Source organism: Phyllostomus discolor, chromosome 10 (genome assembly GCF_004126475.2).
Source record: "Phyllostomus discolor isolate MPI-MPIP mPhyDis1 chromosome 10, mPhyDis1.pri.v3, whole genome shotgun sequence".
In the NCBI taxonomy this organism is placed as follows: domain Eukaryota; kingdom Metazoa; phylum Chordata; class Mammalia; order Chiroptera; family Phyllostomidae; genus Phyllostomus; species Phyllostomus discolor.
Window position 1 is genome coordinate 74,840,582 of NC_040912.2, and position 19,145 is coordinate 74,859,726.

Genomic DNA, 19,145 nt, shown 5'->3' on the forward strand with positions numbered 1-19,145 from the left:
CAGAGATTACATGTCTGTGGGTTCTGCCCAATCACAGTGATGGCGGATACAAGCACGGGTGGGCCTTTCTGGAGATAGGATAGAGTCCAGAGGAAACGGCCCAGAACAAAACGGAAGGCAACAACAGGAGACAAGAGCAGCAGCCCAGAGAGAGAGGACAGCATGAAGAGACACAAAGGGAGGAGAGAATTTCATTAAGGTTTGGGGCACAGTATTGAATGCCACAGAGAGACCCAGTAGGGCTCTCACAGAGAAGAGATTATCAGAGTTGTCAGTGAGGAGGTGCCTTTCCAAGTAGAGTTTTATAGAAAGGGAAAGTCTGAGCATACAATTGTAGGAACAAAGGTCTGTTGTGCTCACGGGGTACACGTTTTGCATGGGGACATCTGGGTCTGGGAGTACCAGGGAAAGAGCACAAGAACGGGGGTGGGGGAGTGTTCCTGAAAGAGTGCAGGAGAGGCAGGCTGAGGGCGCACACCTGTGGTGGAGGTCGGCTTCCTCAGACAGTTTCTCTTGGGCCATGAGTCCTTCCCTTTCACCTTCTAGGTCACACTGTTGTGAGCTTCTGTTAGTATTGTTTTTATTATTATTTATGATATTCTCAGGCTGCACCTATACAGATAGATATTCTAGTTTTGGGAAGTTGAACTTTGTGCCTTGCCTGGGTCTTTTTTTAATCAGCCTGCAATATGCTGTGGAGCAAGAGTCAGCAAACTTCTCTGAAGGATCAGATAGTACACGTTTTAGGCTTTGTGGGCCGTATAGTCTCTGTCACAACCAGACAACAATGTGGCTGTATTCCAACAATAAAACTTTATTTGTGGAAACTGAAATTGGACTGTCGCACGTTTACATGTCACAGAAGTCTTTGATTTTTTAACTTTTCTAAAATGTACAATCCATTCTTCATCCATGGGTTGTACAAAAACAGGCTTTGAGCTGATCTTAGCCTGCAGAAGTTGTCTATTTACCCTTTACATTATGGTAACAACAAGAAAAATGCTGTGATTCATGCACAGCCCAGAATTCAGGGTAGGGTGTATTTATATGTCCAAGATCAGCTTGCACTCTTGAAGGACCTTAGCTTTTCAGAATTCCTTTTTGTGTCCCGTCCCTCACCCCCACCCCCCGCCAGCCATGTATGTATGTATGTATGTATGTATTTCTTTATTAGTAAAATTAGTGAGGTAAAGGGCTCTTAAAGAGTTCCTTAGATCTTAGTGTTGTATGTATTCTCCTTGGTCTTGGGGTCTTAGTATTCCTGATCTAACTGCTTTCTTCTTCTCCAGTTTGACTAGCTGAATATACTCATCTCTGGACATTTAAATTTCACTTACCTCAGGAGGAGAAGCTCAGAGCAATTTTCTGTGAGTAGAAGCTCTAGAAGGCCATTAGTCTGGAAGTACATTCCACTCATATCAGAACCATTTTGCTCAGATAACAACACAGCTTGGTTTAGAAAAGGTTACTCTAAATTTATGCAAGTAAGTTGCTTTTACATTTGGCTGCCAGGTGTGTGCCAGAATACCTTCTGGAAGCTTGTACTTGCAAGATCCAAGTGGGTATTTTCTTTCCCTTTCTCTCTCCCACTCAACCCCCCCCACCCCCCTCTTTCCTTAATTTTATTTATTGATTTTTTTTAGAGAGAGAAAGAAACATTGATTTACTATTCCACTTATCCATGCATTCATCAGTTGCTTTCCCCTGTGTGCCCTGACCAGGGATCAAGCCCGAGACCTTGGCATATTAGGACGACACTGTAACCAACTGAGCTACCCGGCCAGGGCTCAAGTGTGTATTTTTTACAGCTTCCTCACCACCCTGTGATTATTCTCTACCAGCCTGGCCAGTAGATTCAAATTTTTCTCTTTATCCATTAACTTGGGATTAAAAGGCCATAATTGGAATACTTCAGTGCCAAAAATGAAAGAGGGAAAAAATAAATCTAAGTTTTATTTGATTCAAAGATAAAGTTACATGTTTAAAATAAGTCAGAAAAAGCAAAAGTTGAGGTTCTCATAGAAACCAACTCCCCCTCGTTGCTCAGGCTTGGGGTTTGTGCTTGTTAGGTGCTATCTCCATAGTGCCAGGGTGTTACATAAAAGCTTGAGCCATGTATCTTTCTTGTCATTGGAAGGACCATTGTTGCCTTAGCTTTTGACCTCAAATAACCTTGTTTTCTATGTAGTAAAGATACAAGGTGGTTGTTTTGATACAGATAATGAGGAGAAAACATTTTTGGAGGGAACAGTTCTGTTACATGCCCAGTTGTTCCATTCCGCTCCTGGGTGATGGCAATACTATTGCAACTGCTGTTTGTAGCAGGCCCCAAGATGAACATGTGTATTGGGAAGCAGATAGCCTGCCATCTCCAGCCCCCTCCCCAAACCCACTCCAGAGACCGCCTGGCTGGGTTGTTTATGGCCATGCTCTCGGGATGCCAGGGAAGGGAAAGGCCTCGTTAATCAGTGAGAGTTTTTTCTTCCTTTGAAAATCACTGTTTTCAGATCTCGCTGTACGATGGGGAGAATTATAAGAGGTTATTCTGATGCTGGCCTGATTGTTATCTGCTGTACCAGCGCAAACGCATTCTCTCTTTTGGGAATGATTCTTTGGTATTTAAAGCCAATGATAAATCAAGTTGGCGAAGCCAGTTCTGCACACTGCCCGGCTAGACTAAGAGCCAGAAAAACAGAATAAGGCCTCTAAGCCATCTCTTCTTTGTCTCCTTGGATAATGGTCAGTGATTTAGCATTTAACACTTACTCACTTGGGTTGAGAAATAAGAGTTCCTAGAATTTCTCAAGAACTCACCAAGTGTTAACTAGCGTGCATTCAGAACTCAGAATAGAGCATTGTTAGAATGACTTTGTTGTATCTGTCTCTACGAGATTTCCTCCTTTCTGTCATTTTTTTTAGCAAATAATTACTGAGTATTATGTGCAAAAATCTTGGGATCCAGAGAGAACTGGCATATATACCTTACCTTAAATGACTGCAGAACGGGGGTCCACCATTAATTAGCGAACAACAACTAGAGAAGAGGCCCAAGATGTCACCTATATCTCCTGTAGGTCATGCCATTGATGACTCATATCAGAAAATGTTAAGGCACGTAAAGCCAAGGACTACGCCTCCTTTCTGCAAATGCCTCCCCTTCGCCCCTTTCCTTCCTTCGCAGGGAGCTGCATTGTATTTTGAAGACTGTGTCTTATCTCTCCTATTCCCAATTAACTTCAGTTCCTGGTCTTTCAGTGAATGTAACAAATATTACCAAATCAGAACAGCCTAATAAAAGTCTACCTGCACAACTGGAACTGTGAACTAACAACAGCTTCAGTCTCACCTCTTGACCAGCTCTGACTTCCCTGGCTACAATTACCTGAGGAGTTTGATCCCTTTAATTAGGATCCATTCATTCTTTTATTCCTTTATTCTGATCACTGAAAGAACTTTAGCAGCGACATGTTCCAAAATTGGCCACAAGACTTTTCCCCTGAGGTAACAAAGTAGCAGGTTTCACGAACAAGGGAGAGAATACAGAATTTGAGACAATGCAGAATTCTTATTTCATTTCTGACCTTTTCAATACAAATTGAGACCTCATACCATATAGAACAAACTCTTAGGAACCAACTGGTGTACCATTTTCCTTGCTCTTTTGGGCCATTTTGGGAACATGAGAACGGAAGACCAGCTGCTCCAAAGTGGGATGGTTGCAGTTCTCAATTGTTGACTGATTTCATTGGCAGAATTTGCAACTTGAGACCTCCCAAGGATTACTTCAGCTTTAAATCTGATGAGACAGAACTAAGAGCAAGCTTTTGATATGTGAGGTGTGTTACGTTTCTGGGAACCCATGATGTGAACTAATCTGGCTTTGCATGTGCATTTAGGTGATAACCACATTCTTAAAATTGGGGAGATGGCTTGTCTCCCTCTGCATTTTGTACTAATGGTTTGAGTTCTGGATTTTGTGATGGATGCTTAGATAAGGAATAGCTTACCTAGTTGTTGTTAACACCAAAGAATTTTTTAAATTGACCTGGATATAGTTAAATGTGTTCTTCTTGTCTTGGGCTGCATACAGCATTACTCTGTGTGGTAGAGGCTTTCTGGGTTTTTGTTTTGTTTTTTGTTTGGTGGGTTTTTTTGATGGGGAAAGCATGACAAGAGAAGGTATAAAAATGGAACTAATTGAATCGGCGGGTAAAAGTCTCTGCTGAGAGTCTGGATTATAAATTGTCTAGCTGCACCAGCGGGAACTCGGGCCAAAGGTATTGGAGGGCAGTCAGTGTGTCGGGAAGCCCATATCGGTGTTCCTCTGCACTTGCTGTGTGTGTAGAAAGGAGGGCGAGGTGTCCACATTTCCCCATGTGGGAAACTTACAGCATTTTATAGAATTCCTACCTAGGGTCTTAGAGATCGGGGATGAAGGTGCCCCATTAGACATGATGGTCTAGTCTCCTGCTCCTTGTCTAGCTGCCTGTCCCCTGGATCTATGCTCAGCTTCTCTTTACATGCTAGCCTGGCATGTGCCACATGCTGCTAATAAAGCCTAAGTTTGTTTTGAAAGTCCCACCAGAACTGCTGTTTTGTCTCCCCTGTGGTCTGATTAGCAAACACTGTGTTGGAGTTTTGGGAAGCAGTGTTTAAGGCAGAGGCATTTAGATTTAACTGTCATTGAAGAAGTCCTTCCCTAAACGTAGAAAAGAAAGTCACAGCTCCCTGGTCTGGGCTGCTTTCACATAGGCAGAGGGCAGGCTTCATAGCCACCTTTCCTCTTTGGAATCAAATAATAGCATTTGTATTTTCATTGGGAAACTTACTTATAAACCCAATAGTCATCCTCGTGCTGACTTTTTCCAGTATTTGTCCAGATTTTCTTTCCCCTAATGATTATGTTCCCTGTTCTCAAGCTGAGCGGTTTCCCTCCTTTTTGTGTTTAACAGCTTTCAAACATTCTCAAGCCGCCATCATGTCACCCGTAGGCACTGCTTAGCTGAGCACCTTTTACCTTTCCTTTCAAGGCGGCCTCCCCACCCAAGAGTCATTTTCTACTGCTCTCGTCATGCATGCCCCAGTTTTCTGCATTGTCGTGTGGCCGCGTAGCTTCCTAGAGCCAAACAGGGTCCGAGTGAGGATTGTTTTTCCCCTTTGGTACACTGGGAACTAAACACTGTGGCAGCGCTCCAGTCTCAGGTCTCGCTGACATCGGCGGTCAGTGCTGACCATTTCCTCTCTGTATTTAACCTGCATTTCCCAAACATGCTCACGAAAGGCCGTGTGGCAAGTGGATGTCACTGTTTGAGGGTTTTTTTTTTCCTTTTTTCCTTCCTCAAAGTACTATGTAACTGTGGGAAAGTGGGATGTATGTAGTTAGGGGTTCTGTCGGCCCTCTCCTGGTATTTGTGTTAGGTCTACAACCCTGACAGTTTATTAGCCATTTCCTTTTCTGTGTATTTACTTCGTTTCTAAAGTATTTCTCATTGATACTCATTCAGCATTTGTTGAAGCTCTGTAATACCACCATGTGCTAAGCAGTGTGTTGGATGCTAGAAAGAATACAAACTTTATATGATACAGTACCCTTCCTAAAAAGCAACCTAGTTTCGGTTTTATTTGGATTATTTTATTTTCATAAGGCTTGCTCATGGTAGCAATGAGGGGAGAAAGCAGATTTATGGGAACATCCATGAAACACTAAAAGGATCCAAAGTTAGGTTAGATCGCACAGGTCCTGGAGGTGACTGTGGGCCTGAGTTCATTCCAGGGACTTCTGTAGATATCCAGTGTTGGTGCAAGGTAGTCCCCTCCCTCTAGCTCCAGGTAGGCTTGTTTTAATACCCAGCCCAGGTCAAATTCCAGAAAAAAACACTTCTCTCACCTGGTATCTTCCGTTTCTATTTGGACAGAGCTCTGTCCCTCTGCCAGCCTGACTGCAGGCTCTCCTTCAGTCGGGTACAGCAGTAGCTCTCCCTCCATCCCCAGCTTATGGTGCGGGGAGAGGACAGAGGCCAGGGTCACGTGCGAGAGAGCAAAGATATCTGAGGCTGACCCTAACAAGGGATATGGCATGGTGAGCCCCATAACTTGTGTGATACATTCTGCCAACAGTCTCCTAGACACACGTACTGTGCCTGACATAATCCAATTATCACGTGCTACTGTTTAGCATTCTGCAACATACAGGCCAAATGGTGAGTCCAGTCACCAGTAACATACCTTATACGATGTTAGAGGAAAGGAATGTTTTCGTGGTGGTAATTCATTGACACAGAGTCTTCCTTTTTCATCATTGAGTTTTCAGCTTCCAACACAGTGCCTAGCCAGAGTAGGCACTGATACGTATTTGTGAAATGGAGTCAGGGGTGGTCTGTGAAGTGGACGGTGGCATTTTTAGGTATCTAAGTTGGCAGAAGGCAAAGATGACGTCGGTGTGCCGGTTATGCCCTTCCCTCAGTAACGTCCGACATGGTCGTGAGCACACAGTGGACATGAGTAAGCACCGTCGACAGATCTTTCCAGTTGCTTATTGTTTCCACTAGAATTTTGTTTCCTCCGTCTAATGCCTGGTCTCTTGTTTGCTGGACTAAGCACCATTAGGAAGCTGTCACTTTTAGCTAAGGCAGATTTGCCACACTTCCCTTTAGCTCCCAATAAAGAAAAAAGCAAATGCACTTTGAGCCCAGAGACTTAATTATCATAAAACCCGACATACAATGTAAAAATAGAGTGATACATGACTCTTACACGGCCATCAATAGAATCTTTCATATGGCCATTATTGTATCATTAACAAGAATTTGTACTTTTCCAAAGCTGACTGACCAAAGTGTTTATGTTAATTGACCTAGTTAGTCAACGTCTCTAAATATATAATTTCTTTTTAATAGAATGCTTTGTAGCCCAGCATTTTAAATTTGAAAGGAGGTACCCTGTACTCCACAAGTCAAAGCTTTGGTAAAGAATTTTAAAAGGCCATAACCAAAATTGTAGGATTTTATGGTCAGGGAGACTTGGGAACTCCTTCATGTTATAGACAGAGACCATGAGGCCCAGAGAGGTTTTAATACTTTGTCAGTGGCAGAACAAAAACTGTAACTACAATGTGCTGAAAGCTAGTGCTGAATTTTCTCTTCCTAAACTGTACAAAATGAGGCAAATCCTTTTTGTTGTTGTTTAATTTTGTTTTAAATGGTCTTGTTCAACCATCATATCCAGAAAGCATAGAAAGGGTGTGAAAAATAAAGGTTTTCCTTATAGGCAGATAGTTCTGTAGGGTTTTAATGTAGTCAGGGGGTGAGTGGGTGTCTTGTCTCGCTCTTCTGTATCTGCCCTTAGTGGAAGTCAGCTAAGAAGGCCCCACAGGCACAACAGTATCTCTCTTCATTTTGTCACATCACATAATAGAGAAGAAAAATGTTCACGAATTAGTTTTTGTTAGGTATAGGCGGCCATTATTATTATTATTATTATTATTATTATTGGAATGTTTTTGTTTTTTGAATGGCTGGTAAGTTTCAGGGGAAGTTGGATGGTTGACCTGCACCTGTGGTATTTGAAGCACAGCGGAGTCAATACGTCCTTCTCAGCAGGCAGCACTGCACTGGTGCATTCATTATCTGAAAAGATGGGTAGTATCGGAAATGGTCACTAGCCAGAGTCACAAGTACTTCCTCACCTGGCGGGGGAGCTTCTGGAACTCCTGTGATATCTCATTTTGTATTTACCGCTTGGGATCTCTCCATTGCTGCGTGTCGGCCTGCTCACAGTAACTGCAGCCTTGGGTTCGCTTTCTGAGAACCCATCTTTCTTTCTCCTGATATGTGTGTTGTTGTAGTTTTTTTTTTTTTAAGGTGCATTTTGTTGGTATGTTGGTAACAAAGCCGCACACCGGAGACGCCTGCAGCACTGGGCGTTTGAGCCAAGGTGCAGCGTGGGCGGGGTTTGCTTCCTGACCAAGCTCTTGGAGTGGAACTCTCCTTGCTGACAGCCCATGTCCTCACCTGGTTTTCAGCAGTAACACCTGCCTTTTGAGCTTTAGAATGTTAACACTTGTTCAGTTTCTTGTTAGTGTACAACATATTTCCTTCCTTGTCCTTTGATCCCTTGGGACACAAGAGCAAGTCCAGAAGCTGATAAGCAAGCACTCGGCAAAGCCTTTGAACTCTCCAAAAAGGCCATCAGGCCTGCCTATCTTTGCCAGCCTTTTTCCTTCACACCTTAGTCTGTACCAGTGTTTTTCAACCTGTGGGTCTTGCCCCACTGAAGGGCCTAAATTTATTCATTGTCATAACCATCTTTTTTTTTTTCTTTAATGAAATAGAACAGAAGAGAGACAACACAGCACATGGAGTCAAGATTAACCATTATTTTGTGGAAACTTTGTTACATTGTATAAAGTGTATAGACCCATATGTATATGTGTATGTAGGTCATAAAGATTGAAAAACCTCCATATGCAGAGTTAGCATGGCACACTGATTTATAGCATGCAGACATTCAATATCATCAAACCTGCTGTCCTGCCTCTGACTTTGACTCCTAGTCCAATAATGGAGTCTGCCTCCCCCACCTACCCCACGTGTCTGAGTCCCCATTTTAGTATTCTGCCTAGGGTCTCCCCTCGTATGTAGGAGTTGTGCTGCCTCAGTGCTCTAGTCTGACAGTGCCTGAAACTCTGCCACCACGGCCAACCCCGTGCCAAGCACCCCTTCACTGTATGTCTGAACACCAACTGTTCCTGGACTCCCCTGACTCTGCTCACCTGCCGAATGAGAAACTGAGTGTGCCAGGCTCCCGGACTCCTACCTACTCTCCATTTCAGGTTATAATACCCCTTGTTTACAGGGCTGTTCAACTCTAAAACTGTGCTTTGTCTCAGTGGCTTTAGCATCTGACAATCTGAGGTTCAGATGAGCCACTTACCAGCTTTATGATCTTGGGCTTTACGTCAGTTCTTAGGTACTCGTGGGTGCTCAGTAACTGTTCATGTTCCCTCTTTGTTGTTCTAGACTTACACCCGGGTTTAACTCTGGTACCGGCTTGCACTGGCTCTGGTTTTAAAATGCAGCTTCTCTTTGTCCTAATAAGGAGTGTCAGCTAAGCCAAATCTGACCCTGAGCTCAGGTGGGACAGTGAGGCAGGTTTTGACTGGGAAGGGGTGACCTCAGAGGAGGCAAGTCAAAGAGAAGTAAGAGTCAGTCCAGAAGAAAAGGAAGTAAATGATAAAAGCAGACATAATACTCTTGTTTCTCGAGCAACTTTTGTGTCCACCCCCTCTCCTTTCTCTCACCTACCTGCCTGACAGGAATTGATAGGCATAGATGTGTTTACTTTTTCCACTTAAAAAGGGCAAGGAAACATCCTGCTTCAGCTTCCTCCTTTTGAACAGCTGGAGCTCAGTCATTGGGTCGGAAAGCAGAGGAGCACCTAACAGAAGCCTCCTTTGCTGCCTTGTCTACAGGGAGTGGTTGGGCTTTGGTCACCACAGCCCCACTCTCTTCTGAAAGATATTTTGAGTGCATTTCAGCTTGCCTTGTTTGACTCCCTGGGTTCATTGAGCCATCTGGTTTTCTAGAATCTATACCTTGGTGGCCTAGGATTCCAAGAGAGCTGCTGGGCTCTCTCAAGATTTTAGAATACCAGGAAGTGACAGAGGAAAAGGATATGTACACCTACGCATCCAGTGAGACTCAGTTATCTTTTGTGCCCTTTTAGGGAATGTTCCTTTCCCTAGTCCCTGCTGCCCAGTGAGTTGCCCCAGCCTCATCCTAAGTCTAGGCTTCTGTTCATAACAGCCCTGCCAACAGCAGGCCAGGTAGCCCCAGCCAAGTGGCTGCTAGGGGTAGAAACAAAGTGAATGCCTCTTTTAGCATTCTTGTTCCTGCAGTGATGCTTTATCTACTGTAGTTATGTGGCCCAAAAGTTTAATAGAATTGTTTATTTTTCTCTCTGACAATTCTTTTCTTGCTTAGTTTGCAGATTCAAAGTGAAAAGTGTTTTTGGCTGTTGGTATTATAAAAACCATAGGCTGTCTTTCATTCTATTTTACTCCTGCCCCATCTCTGCCTTCAAGGTTAACCTCAGGCCCTTTGGCTCTATGAGTTTATTGCCATCTTACAAAAATAAGTTCACCTCCCCATGCAGCCTAGTACTAAGGTGCTGGGGATGCTGCAGCCCTGCTGATCTTGTTACCTATGTGACACTTGGGTGGAGCCTTCAGTTGCCCCATCTTGGCTTGGGTGGGAGAATGGCCCTGGCCGTCAGGGCCAGCAGCTCTCCTGCTGTAGTTTCTCTCCTGATACTCTGCTCCCTTCTAGCATTTCATTTGATTTGACATATTCCTTTTGTCGGGCCTTGAGGCTCAGAGAGAAAGCTCTCTTCTTGAGCTTCTGAAAACCCAAGGTGTAAACTATTCCTCTTCCTCTGAGCTTTATGACCTTGAATCTGTGCTGTGGCCAGAAACATGTACAGCCACCTGGCTTCATCCATAAGAGATGTACATTCTGTGCCAGCAGTGGCTCCTTTTCTCCCAAAGGCTCCCCAGCAGGTGTATACAGTAGCCTAGATACTCTGCTACTCTGTCTTCCCATGCCAGATCTCTTATTCCTTCACCTAAGGCCATTTGTAAATAAGAAGTAATACCTCACAATTCTGCCTTATGGCAGCAGGAGCCACCAGAAGTGGATCAGAGACATGGGCCCAGAATGTGTGCTCGCCCTCATGTGATCATCTTTTCTGTGTCTCTAGCCTAGTTCAGCTTTTTACTGCAATATGATTTGGGGAGAAATATTTATAAGTCTGATTTATACATCAAAACATGACCTATTTCATGGCCTGCCACAGATGAGCACCGTTAGCAATAAATGTATTTGCAAAGTGAATGATAGAATCAAAGAGTATCAAAGACTAGAAGAGGCAGTCTTTTTTTTTTTTAATTTTTATTGATGAGAGAGAGAAACATCAATTTGTTGTTCCACTTACTTATGTATTCATTTGTTGATTAATACATGTGTCCTGACCAGGGATCAAACCCGCAGCCTTAGCACATCAGGATGATGCTCTAACCAACTGAGCTACCCAGCCAGGGCATAAAAGGCAGTCTTAAATTGGATAGTGAGCACTGACTTTGTGTGAAATACTGTCTCTGTGTACAAAGAAGTGTGCAGGATGGGATTCTGTCCTCAGGGATCTCACAGGCTAGCTGTGGAGTAAAAGATGTCTGAGATTTTGAGCATGGGTAACTGCTGAAAACAATAATGATAATAATGATCATCAGATCATCAGAGCTAAAATGCGCTGAACCCTTCTGTATGTCAGGCACTGTGCTAAGTATTTTACATACATAATCTCCCCTGGTTCACACAACCATCACTGGAATAGATGTATCATTATACCAGTTTTACAAATAGGGCATTGAGGGCTTTGGATGGTACAGTAACTTGGCCAAGGACACAAAGCTAATAAGTGATAGTGTTAAGATGTGTGAATCCAGGTATCTCTGACTCCAGACACCTGATACTTCCATCAGTGTTTCGTTTTTCTGTCTCTAATTCTGGATGAAAAACTGATGGTACTATTGTCTAAAATACAGCCAGAGGACAGAAGGGAAAGCTTATTTGAAGAGGAAAATGACACTGAGTTAACACTTTGAATTTGATGGGAAAATCAGATAGTAAAGAGAAAATGTGTAGGAGTCAGCTGGAATGGCTCTTAGGGTGCAGGACAGCTGGAACTATCAGTATAATCTAGGTAAGAGAGCCATTTATGTGAGTGATAGTTGAAGTGGTGAGATTAGATCCATAAGAAGTGAGTAGTCCGAGGCGAGGACTCACCCCACCTCTGGGTGTGCGTGTGTGTTCCCTTTACATCTAACTCGGAACCCACTGGGTCCTCCTCTGACAGATCCGAGATGCTGTGACTGAGAGCTCCTCCCCTGTGTCGCTGCTGTGATAGTGTGGGCTTTTCCCACCTGGAGCAAAGTAACTCCCTTCTCCCACCACCTCTACCTTATCTCAGATATGATGGCATTCTGATCCAGTGCCTGCCTTATTAGAAGTGGATGGGGACCGTCCTTGCTGGGCACTAAGGCTAAGGGCCCCCTTTCATCACTAACTCTCCTTTTCTCCTGACACAGGCATCGAATGCCCCAGAGGAGCCCGAAACCTCCCCGGCTTGGTGCAGGAGGGAGAGCCCTTCAGTGAGGAAGCAACACTTTTCACCAAGGAACTGGTGCTGCAGCGAGAGGTAGGACATCTTCCCAGTTGTTTCTTGTATGTGGAGGGGTGAGAAAGTGGGCTGACGGATGTTTCTCTGTGTCAGAGACCAGTCTGTCACTTTTTCCAGTGCTCAGCCTTCCACATCCACGATCCATTCTGTGTCTGCCCACATCTTATTTCCTGAAGCCCTGAATTGCTCCTCACCATTGGTGTCCTGGGATGTGTGGTGATCAGGCGAATGTAGCCAAGATCCTGATGCAGAGCTCACAGCTTTGCAGTCCTCCTGCTTGGCGAATTAGCCTGAGCTGCCTGCTTCCAGCTGGATTTAGAAGCTTGACTAACCCTGTCAGGGGCCAATTTTCTTTGAACATTTATTTGTATCTTTGAGTAATTGCATTTTCTGTAGTGAGTTTTCTGACTTAATTTAATTGTATTTCTGTTTCTGCCTGTTGGGCTGGCTCTTACAGGCTGAGTTAGGCTTCTCATCGGCTATGATGCCCGTCTACCTGCTAATTTTTATCAAGTCATAGTCAACAGATCTATCTTCTTTCCAAAACTGCGCCAGCCATTAATCCTGCTAGGTGGGCACAAGAAAAGAACAGTGGGGGTAGCGTGCTGGGCACAGGCTTAGGATTTTAGACTTGCCTTTGTCCTCATTTCTTTCATAGTCAAATCCATAGGACCCCTCCAGCTTTCCTGCAATATCATAATACACACAAAGCAAAAAGATTATGGGGCTCCTAGAGCATGTGCATGGGTCTTTGTACATCTTTGAGGATCAGATATGTGGGCCTCTTTGGGATGTTAAGTGATATAAGTACTTATAAGCTCCATCGTCTCTCCTTTTGATTAGAGTCACTAGCAAATATATTAGGTGAGAGGTACAGAACAGGCTAGCCCAAGATGCTTATGTTGGACTATCCTGGCCTTGAGAGAGCCACCACCTTTTTAATCCTCACCTGAGGACATACTTATTGATTTTTTGGAGAGGGGGAGAGAAGGAGAGAAACATCGATGTGAGAAAAACATCGATCAGTTGCCTCTCTACACACTCCAACTGGGAACCTAACCTGCAACCCAGGCATGGACCCTGACTGGGAATCAAACCTGTGACCTTTCAGTTTACTGGACAGTGCTCCAACCAACTAAGCCACACTGGCCAGGACAAGAGAACCACCATTTTGACCCCTGACTAAGCAGTCCTCTTTGCTGTTGGTTGCTACCTCTGGGATTTCTTTAGCACTTGCCTTCTCATTTTGTGAAAGCAGCATGGCAAAAGAAATTCTGAATTCTTAGTTTGAGAGATACGGATTCCACTTCTCAAACATCAACTGCAACCACCTGGGTATTGTTTCACATTTCTCGGCAATCTGTACATTGAGGGGCGGGACTCAACCCCTTGGTTGTCTCATCAGTTTCACATTACCCTCTATTTTGTTTTTGGTAAGATGCATTTATGTTTGTGAAGAAGAAATCCTATATTGCCATGCAAGGTGCCTTCCCCCTCCCCTCTATTTTGTAACTGCACAATGTAGCTGGACTTTTTATCAAAGAAGAGTTCAGACACTCCAGTTGTCTATCAGTAATTTACATTTTGAAGTGGCCCAAAGATTAGGTAGAAGGGGCCAATGTTATTATAGAATTTTCCTCTCTGTGGGCTTTTGGATAAAAAACTACAGAGCAATTTCATGTCGGAGAAAGCAGGTGAGTCCATTCAGTGTCATGACTTAAAGACATTACAGAGGGAGGAGCCACAGATGCTTGTTTGTTTGTTGTTTGGATAGAGGGAAGAAATCAAGCCTTTGGATTGCCTGAGACATGTTTTAGTTACATCCTCATCACTTACTATCTAGGTCACACTTCTGTTTTGCCTCCCATTTTTCACCATAGTCATCTTCCTGTTGTTTCTCATCTTTCTAAAGTTTCTTTCTTTTTCAACTCTTGTTTCCCCAGCCACTTTTCTTCCTGATCATGTTTCTGGCCCGCTGGTGATACCCAAAAGCACAAGGGGGTCAAAGAGAATACTGACCACTAAAAGGAGTGAGTGGCCCAAAGCTCTTCTACTCTCTCATGGTTATTGTGACCTTACCTTTGTTTGTATATTTGCTAATACTTGACTGATGAAAAAGACGAAATTTTTTCTCCATCTTCTTTGAGGCTTCAGGCATGTGAGTTTGCAGGTCCTTAGTCTAATCCAAAGTTGGTATTTATCTTTCACGTTCATAGTGTCCCAGTCTTTCATAGCCCTAAGTTGGGGGAGGGGGCCTCTCTTGATAAAGAACCTGTCTTCATTTTCTTAGCTGCTCATTTGATTACTTGGGCTGATTGTGTTGAGAGATCTTTATTGAGAGGAAAGACAAGTATGGCCTAAACTAAGGATAATTTGGAATTTTGACCAAAAAAAAAAAACAAAAACCAGTTATAGCCTATCTTCTGGGCATTTTCCTTTATATGATATATGAAAACTATGTTCTGAACAGTGCAGGAAGAAAGGTTTTTGTTTTGTTATGGGTTTTATTCATTTGCTTTTACCTGTATAGTACCTCCATGTTTATTCCCTAAATTTTCTGCGGAAATTTCCTCTTTGCCCTCCGTTCCTCACCCCTGAAGGATCTAGAAAACTGGATGCATTGGCCCTCCCCACCTTTAGGAGAAAGCACCATATAATTACCTGGATGCCCGAGTGTGGGTCTACAGCCTCCACCTCAAGTCGTTCTTACCTTCAGGGCAGCCTCCATTGTGCGCGTTTCACTCCAGGAACTCTTCTGGAGCCAAGCTGCTGCTGTGATGGCCACAGTCACACTGGTGTTTTGTACCTTTTGTATTGGTAGCTCAGGTAATCAGACATTATGAATATGTGATTGTCCTTGACCCTGCCCTATTCCTCCCCTTGAATTTCTCTCCATGCTTCTCCCAGTTACTGTAAATCTTCATTATCATATAGGAAAGTGGAAGCACACAGGTATCTTAATTTCCCAGCCTCTCCTGGGCCACTGTGTGGATCCCACAGAGGCATAGCCGTTGTTGGGCTCCCACACAGGTAAACTGACCTGAGGATATGGAGTGGGGAGGGGCTGTGCAATGGATACTGTCCCTAGATCAGCCCTCTGCCAGGGAGAGGACAGAAAGCTGGGGAGCAGGGTGACTGGCTCTGAAAAGTGACCCCCTGTTTATGAATAAAGTGCAGTGTCTTGGCTATGGGTAGCTAGCCCAGGAATTGCTGCCTGTCCCTTTATTTTGAGTGGAGAGAGAAATGGGGTCTTTTCATCCATTCCTCATGTGGCGCCTGCACAGTCTCAGATAAGTCTCTTTGCATTTCAAGTATTCTCGCTCACTCCCCTTGGACTTGAGACCTGATAGCCCTGCTTCCCTGAAGGTGTTTTGTGACAATGCTAGTCAGCACAGAACTATGCACATTTCTAGCCATCATTCCGCTCCATTTTTCTGGGTGTCTCCCCTCCATTTTTCTTTTTTCTCCATTTTTTACGTGGTTCTTCTCTTCAGCCATTGGCTTTTGTTCCTTTTCCTGAGTTGGGGGTCGGCAAGGACTGTTCCAGGTCAGTGGTCTAGGAGTTCTGGTGTTCTTGCCCCAGGGTTAAATACCTAATTACCTTTTTCCTGATTCCTTTTGTGACCTTGAAGGCCAAAGCAGCCAAGGAACTATCAAAGGACTTCACTTATTTTTACTCAAAGAAAATCTAATAAGCTCAACAATTCTTTCCAGGCCGACTCAGTTGGTGTATAGCAGGGGTGGGCAAATCTGCTAGTTTTTGTAAATAAAGTTTTGTTGAAACACAGGCACACAAATTGTTCTGTGTATTTTCTACAGCTGCTTTAGTGCTATAACAGCAGAATTGAGTAGTTAACAACAGGCCATGTGGCCTGCAAAGCTTAAAATAGTTACTGTCTGTCCCTTTATTTAAAAGGTTTGCTGATCCCTGCTCTATAGATTTGGGTTTAAATGGCTTGTTATGAGTTTGCTCTTATGTCCCCTGCCTTTGAAGCTGGACTACTTCTGGACCATACAACGTGAGATTGTTGTGTCTGTTGCTTATAGCTATGACTGTGAGCTGTGAGTGCTGTGTTCCTTTTAATGGCATGTGCTTGGTGACGCTCCCCTTGTCCCCGCCCATACAACCCTCTTGCTGGCAGTTCCCTGCCATGCTGCCAAGGATAGGAAGATCTGGGGTAATTTCCCAGATGGGGAGCTGTGTTCATTGCTAGCATCTTCCCAGAAGGAGTGGTGAGAGATAGCATTAGCTAATGGGTAGATAACTGGCTTGAAAGTGCAAACTGCTAGGTTTTCACACTCCAGTTATTATATGGTCCTGGGTAAACGATTCCTGCCTTGGTATTCCTGTCTAAAACACTGATCCAGCAGTCCCCAGCCATCCTCTCCTTATGGGGCCCTACCTGTGAGTACAACAGTGACTTGGGGTCTCTTCACACCCTCTAGCCAGAAGGCCAGCTAGCCAGCGCTCACTCAGAGACCAGCTGCGGCCCGGACAGCACTGAGGTCACTCTTAGGAAAACCTGCACTTTTAGAGAAGCAGCGGTCCAGTGATATTAGAGATCAATACCACAATTTAACCCTCTTCACAGTTCCGGGCTGTAGGAGGTGCAATTCCTCAGGGTAGGGGGCAGGATGCAGAGGTTCGGTGATCATTTCCAAGGTCTGTCTGAATGACCCCTTCGTCCTCTCTCAGATCTCAGAAATTGCCCGTTGCTGCTGCCTGGAAAATGATGTCCTCATGCTGGACAGCCCGAACTGAAAACTCCGGCTGCTGCCCTGACCTATTTCCCTTCTTCCTGCTGGCATCAAAGGGAGGATGTCCCCCTGGGGAGCTCATTCTGTAGGCTACAGTGGCCAGGGCACAGTCCTGGATTCCCTCTCTCCCACTACCCCCTGCTTTTCTACAAACAAATGCATAAAAGCATTACAAGGAGCTGTTGCTGTTTGAAGAACATGTATTTTATGTTCTGGGAATATGGACTCAGCAATGAATATTGTTAGGTATTTAGGGAGGGGCATTTGTCTGGGAAAAGAAAACTTAGAACAAAAGGAAAGTGTTCTATCTCCTCTGTTTCAGTAGCAAGTGTCCAGCATCTTGTCTGAAAAAGATAACTCTGTCCTCCACGTTTCCTCACAAGTACTGGAGTATTTGCTCGCACACTCTGCCTCTTCCATCAGTCTGTAGGCCCGTCAGTGTCAAGGAGACACATAGGAGGAGAATCAGTGGCAAGCTCGTATCTCTACATCAAAGCGGTGCGGATAGTTCAAGCCACAGGGAAATCTGCGAGGGTGAAGGGCACCTGGTATGGGCGAGGCCCATGACTCACTGCATTCTGGCTCTCCCAGAGTGCCATGCCCCTTGGTACCCCTCACGGAGCCACAAATAGTAAAGTAAAAGATAGAAAAGTAAGCCAGTTGTTTGGCAATGTTTCACTTATTTGCATAAAGACACCCTACTCTAGATTAATCTCTGCCGCTGCCCGGGTAAGAGGGAACGGGGTGTAGGGCCAGCTCTCCAAACAGCTCTTATCCCAGGAGGCGTGAAAGGCTGTGTGGGGGCTCTTCTCACCTCCCCAACACTCCTGACAGTTCTTCACCTGCCAGTGGCCTTTATGTTTTTCCACTTAAGGCTATTTTCTTTGAAGGGGGCCCAGATAAAAATCTATATTAATAGTGATCAAACTTTCATTTTATGTAGCATTTTCTAGCATAACAGTGCTTTCATATTTCATTTTAATCTCATAGCAAGCCTATAAGAGAAATATCCCAGTTTTATAGTTCCGGAAACTGAGATGCACAGTGGCCTGCCTCTGTTCCCAGAGCTTGTTGTAGGGCAAATACCCAAACCCAAGGGTCTGCATGTCAAAATTAGGTGCTTTTTCTCCCCAAACTTTGCCGGCTTTGCCATTAGAAGGTGATCATTCTTTTCACTGTATTTTATCATTTTTAAGCCTTTAAATATCTGGAACTAGCTAATTTGTAAAGGTCTTCCCTGAAGGCCCAGCATTGACTGTGAGTTCATTCTAAGTAAGGGACCCCAGAGTCTGGTTCTGGACGCTCACGAGACTGCACGGGGATCTACAGCAGCGGTTTTCAGGCAGCACGCGGCACAAGTTTTTAGACGTACAGTACCTGGCTGTCAATATTTAGTTGGGGCACTAGCGTTTCTTTCCTTTAGATAAGTGATTTTCAACCTTTTTCCATCTCATGGCACACATAAACTAACTACTAAGAATCTGTGGCACACCACAAAATATAATTTTAGCTGGTCTGACAAAAAAAATAGATATAATTTTGATTCATTTACACCAGACGGCTATTATGTTGGTCATTGTCATTTTTTATTTGACAATCTAAGGGAAAAAAAGGATCAGTGGCCCTGACTAAACAGTCAGGTATTCCATGTTTTAAAAATTCTTGGGGCACACCGCTGTGCCTCTTGGGGCACACCGGTTGAAATTGCTGATTTATGGAATTTGCTGTGGGCACACCTCCCCGAAATATTTACTCTGCTCTTGTCACAGTTCTTATGTCTTTTGACATCTTCATTCCTGCTGTATCTGTTGTTTGACCTTTGTGGGCCTTACTTTTCATATAATGATTCCTCTGTAACCTGTGTTTCTTCAGTTTGATCATGTATGTGATCAATATGAAGCAAGAGTATGTATATCTATAATCCTATTTCTAAACTTTCTTAAAAGACAAATCTGGCTAAGTAAACACATTGTTTATAAATATTTAACTCCTTTGGGATAAAATCTGATTTCCTTAGTTTACACATACCCTCGATTACCTCTCCGACTTCATGTCTCACCACTACTTATTTCATAATTTCTGCCTCATCAGAGCTGACCTTATACTCACATGTATATCATGCCGTTTTATCTCTCCCATCCCGTAGGTCAAAT

General features: G+C 44.0%; 1 protein-coding gene across 1 annotated transcript in view; it reads left to right on the top strand.

Moving 5' to 3' along the window:
* Positions 1-19,145, top strand: part of SND1 (staphylococcal nuclease and tudor domain containing 1) — a 419,288-nt gene that overhangs the window by 310,164 nt on the left and 89,979 nt on the right. The window contains 1 exon segment of the mRNA XM_028525371.2: positions 12,143-12,252. Coding sequence (XP_028381172.1) covers positions 12,143-12,252 — 110 coding nt within the window.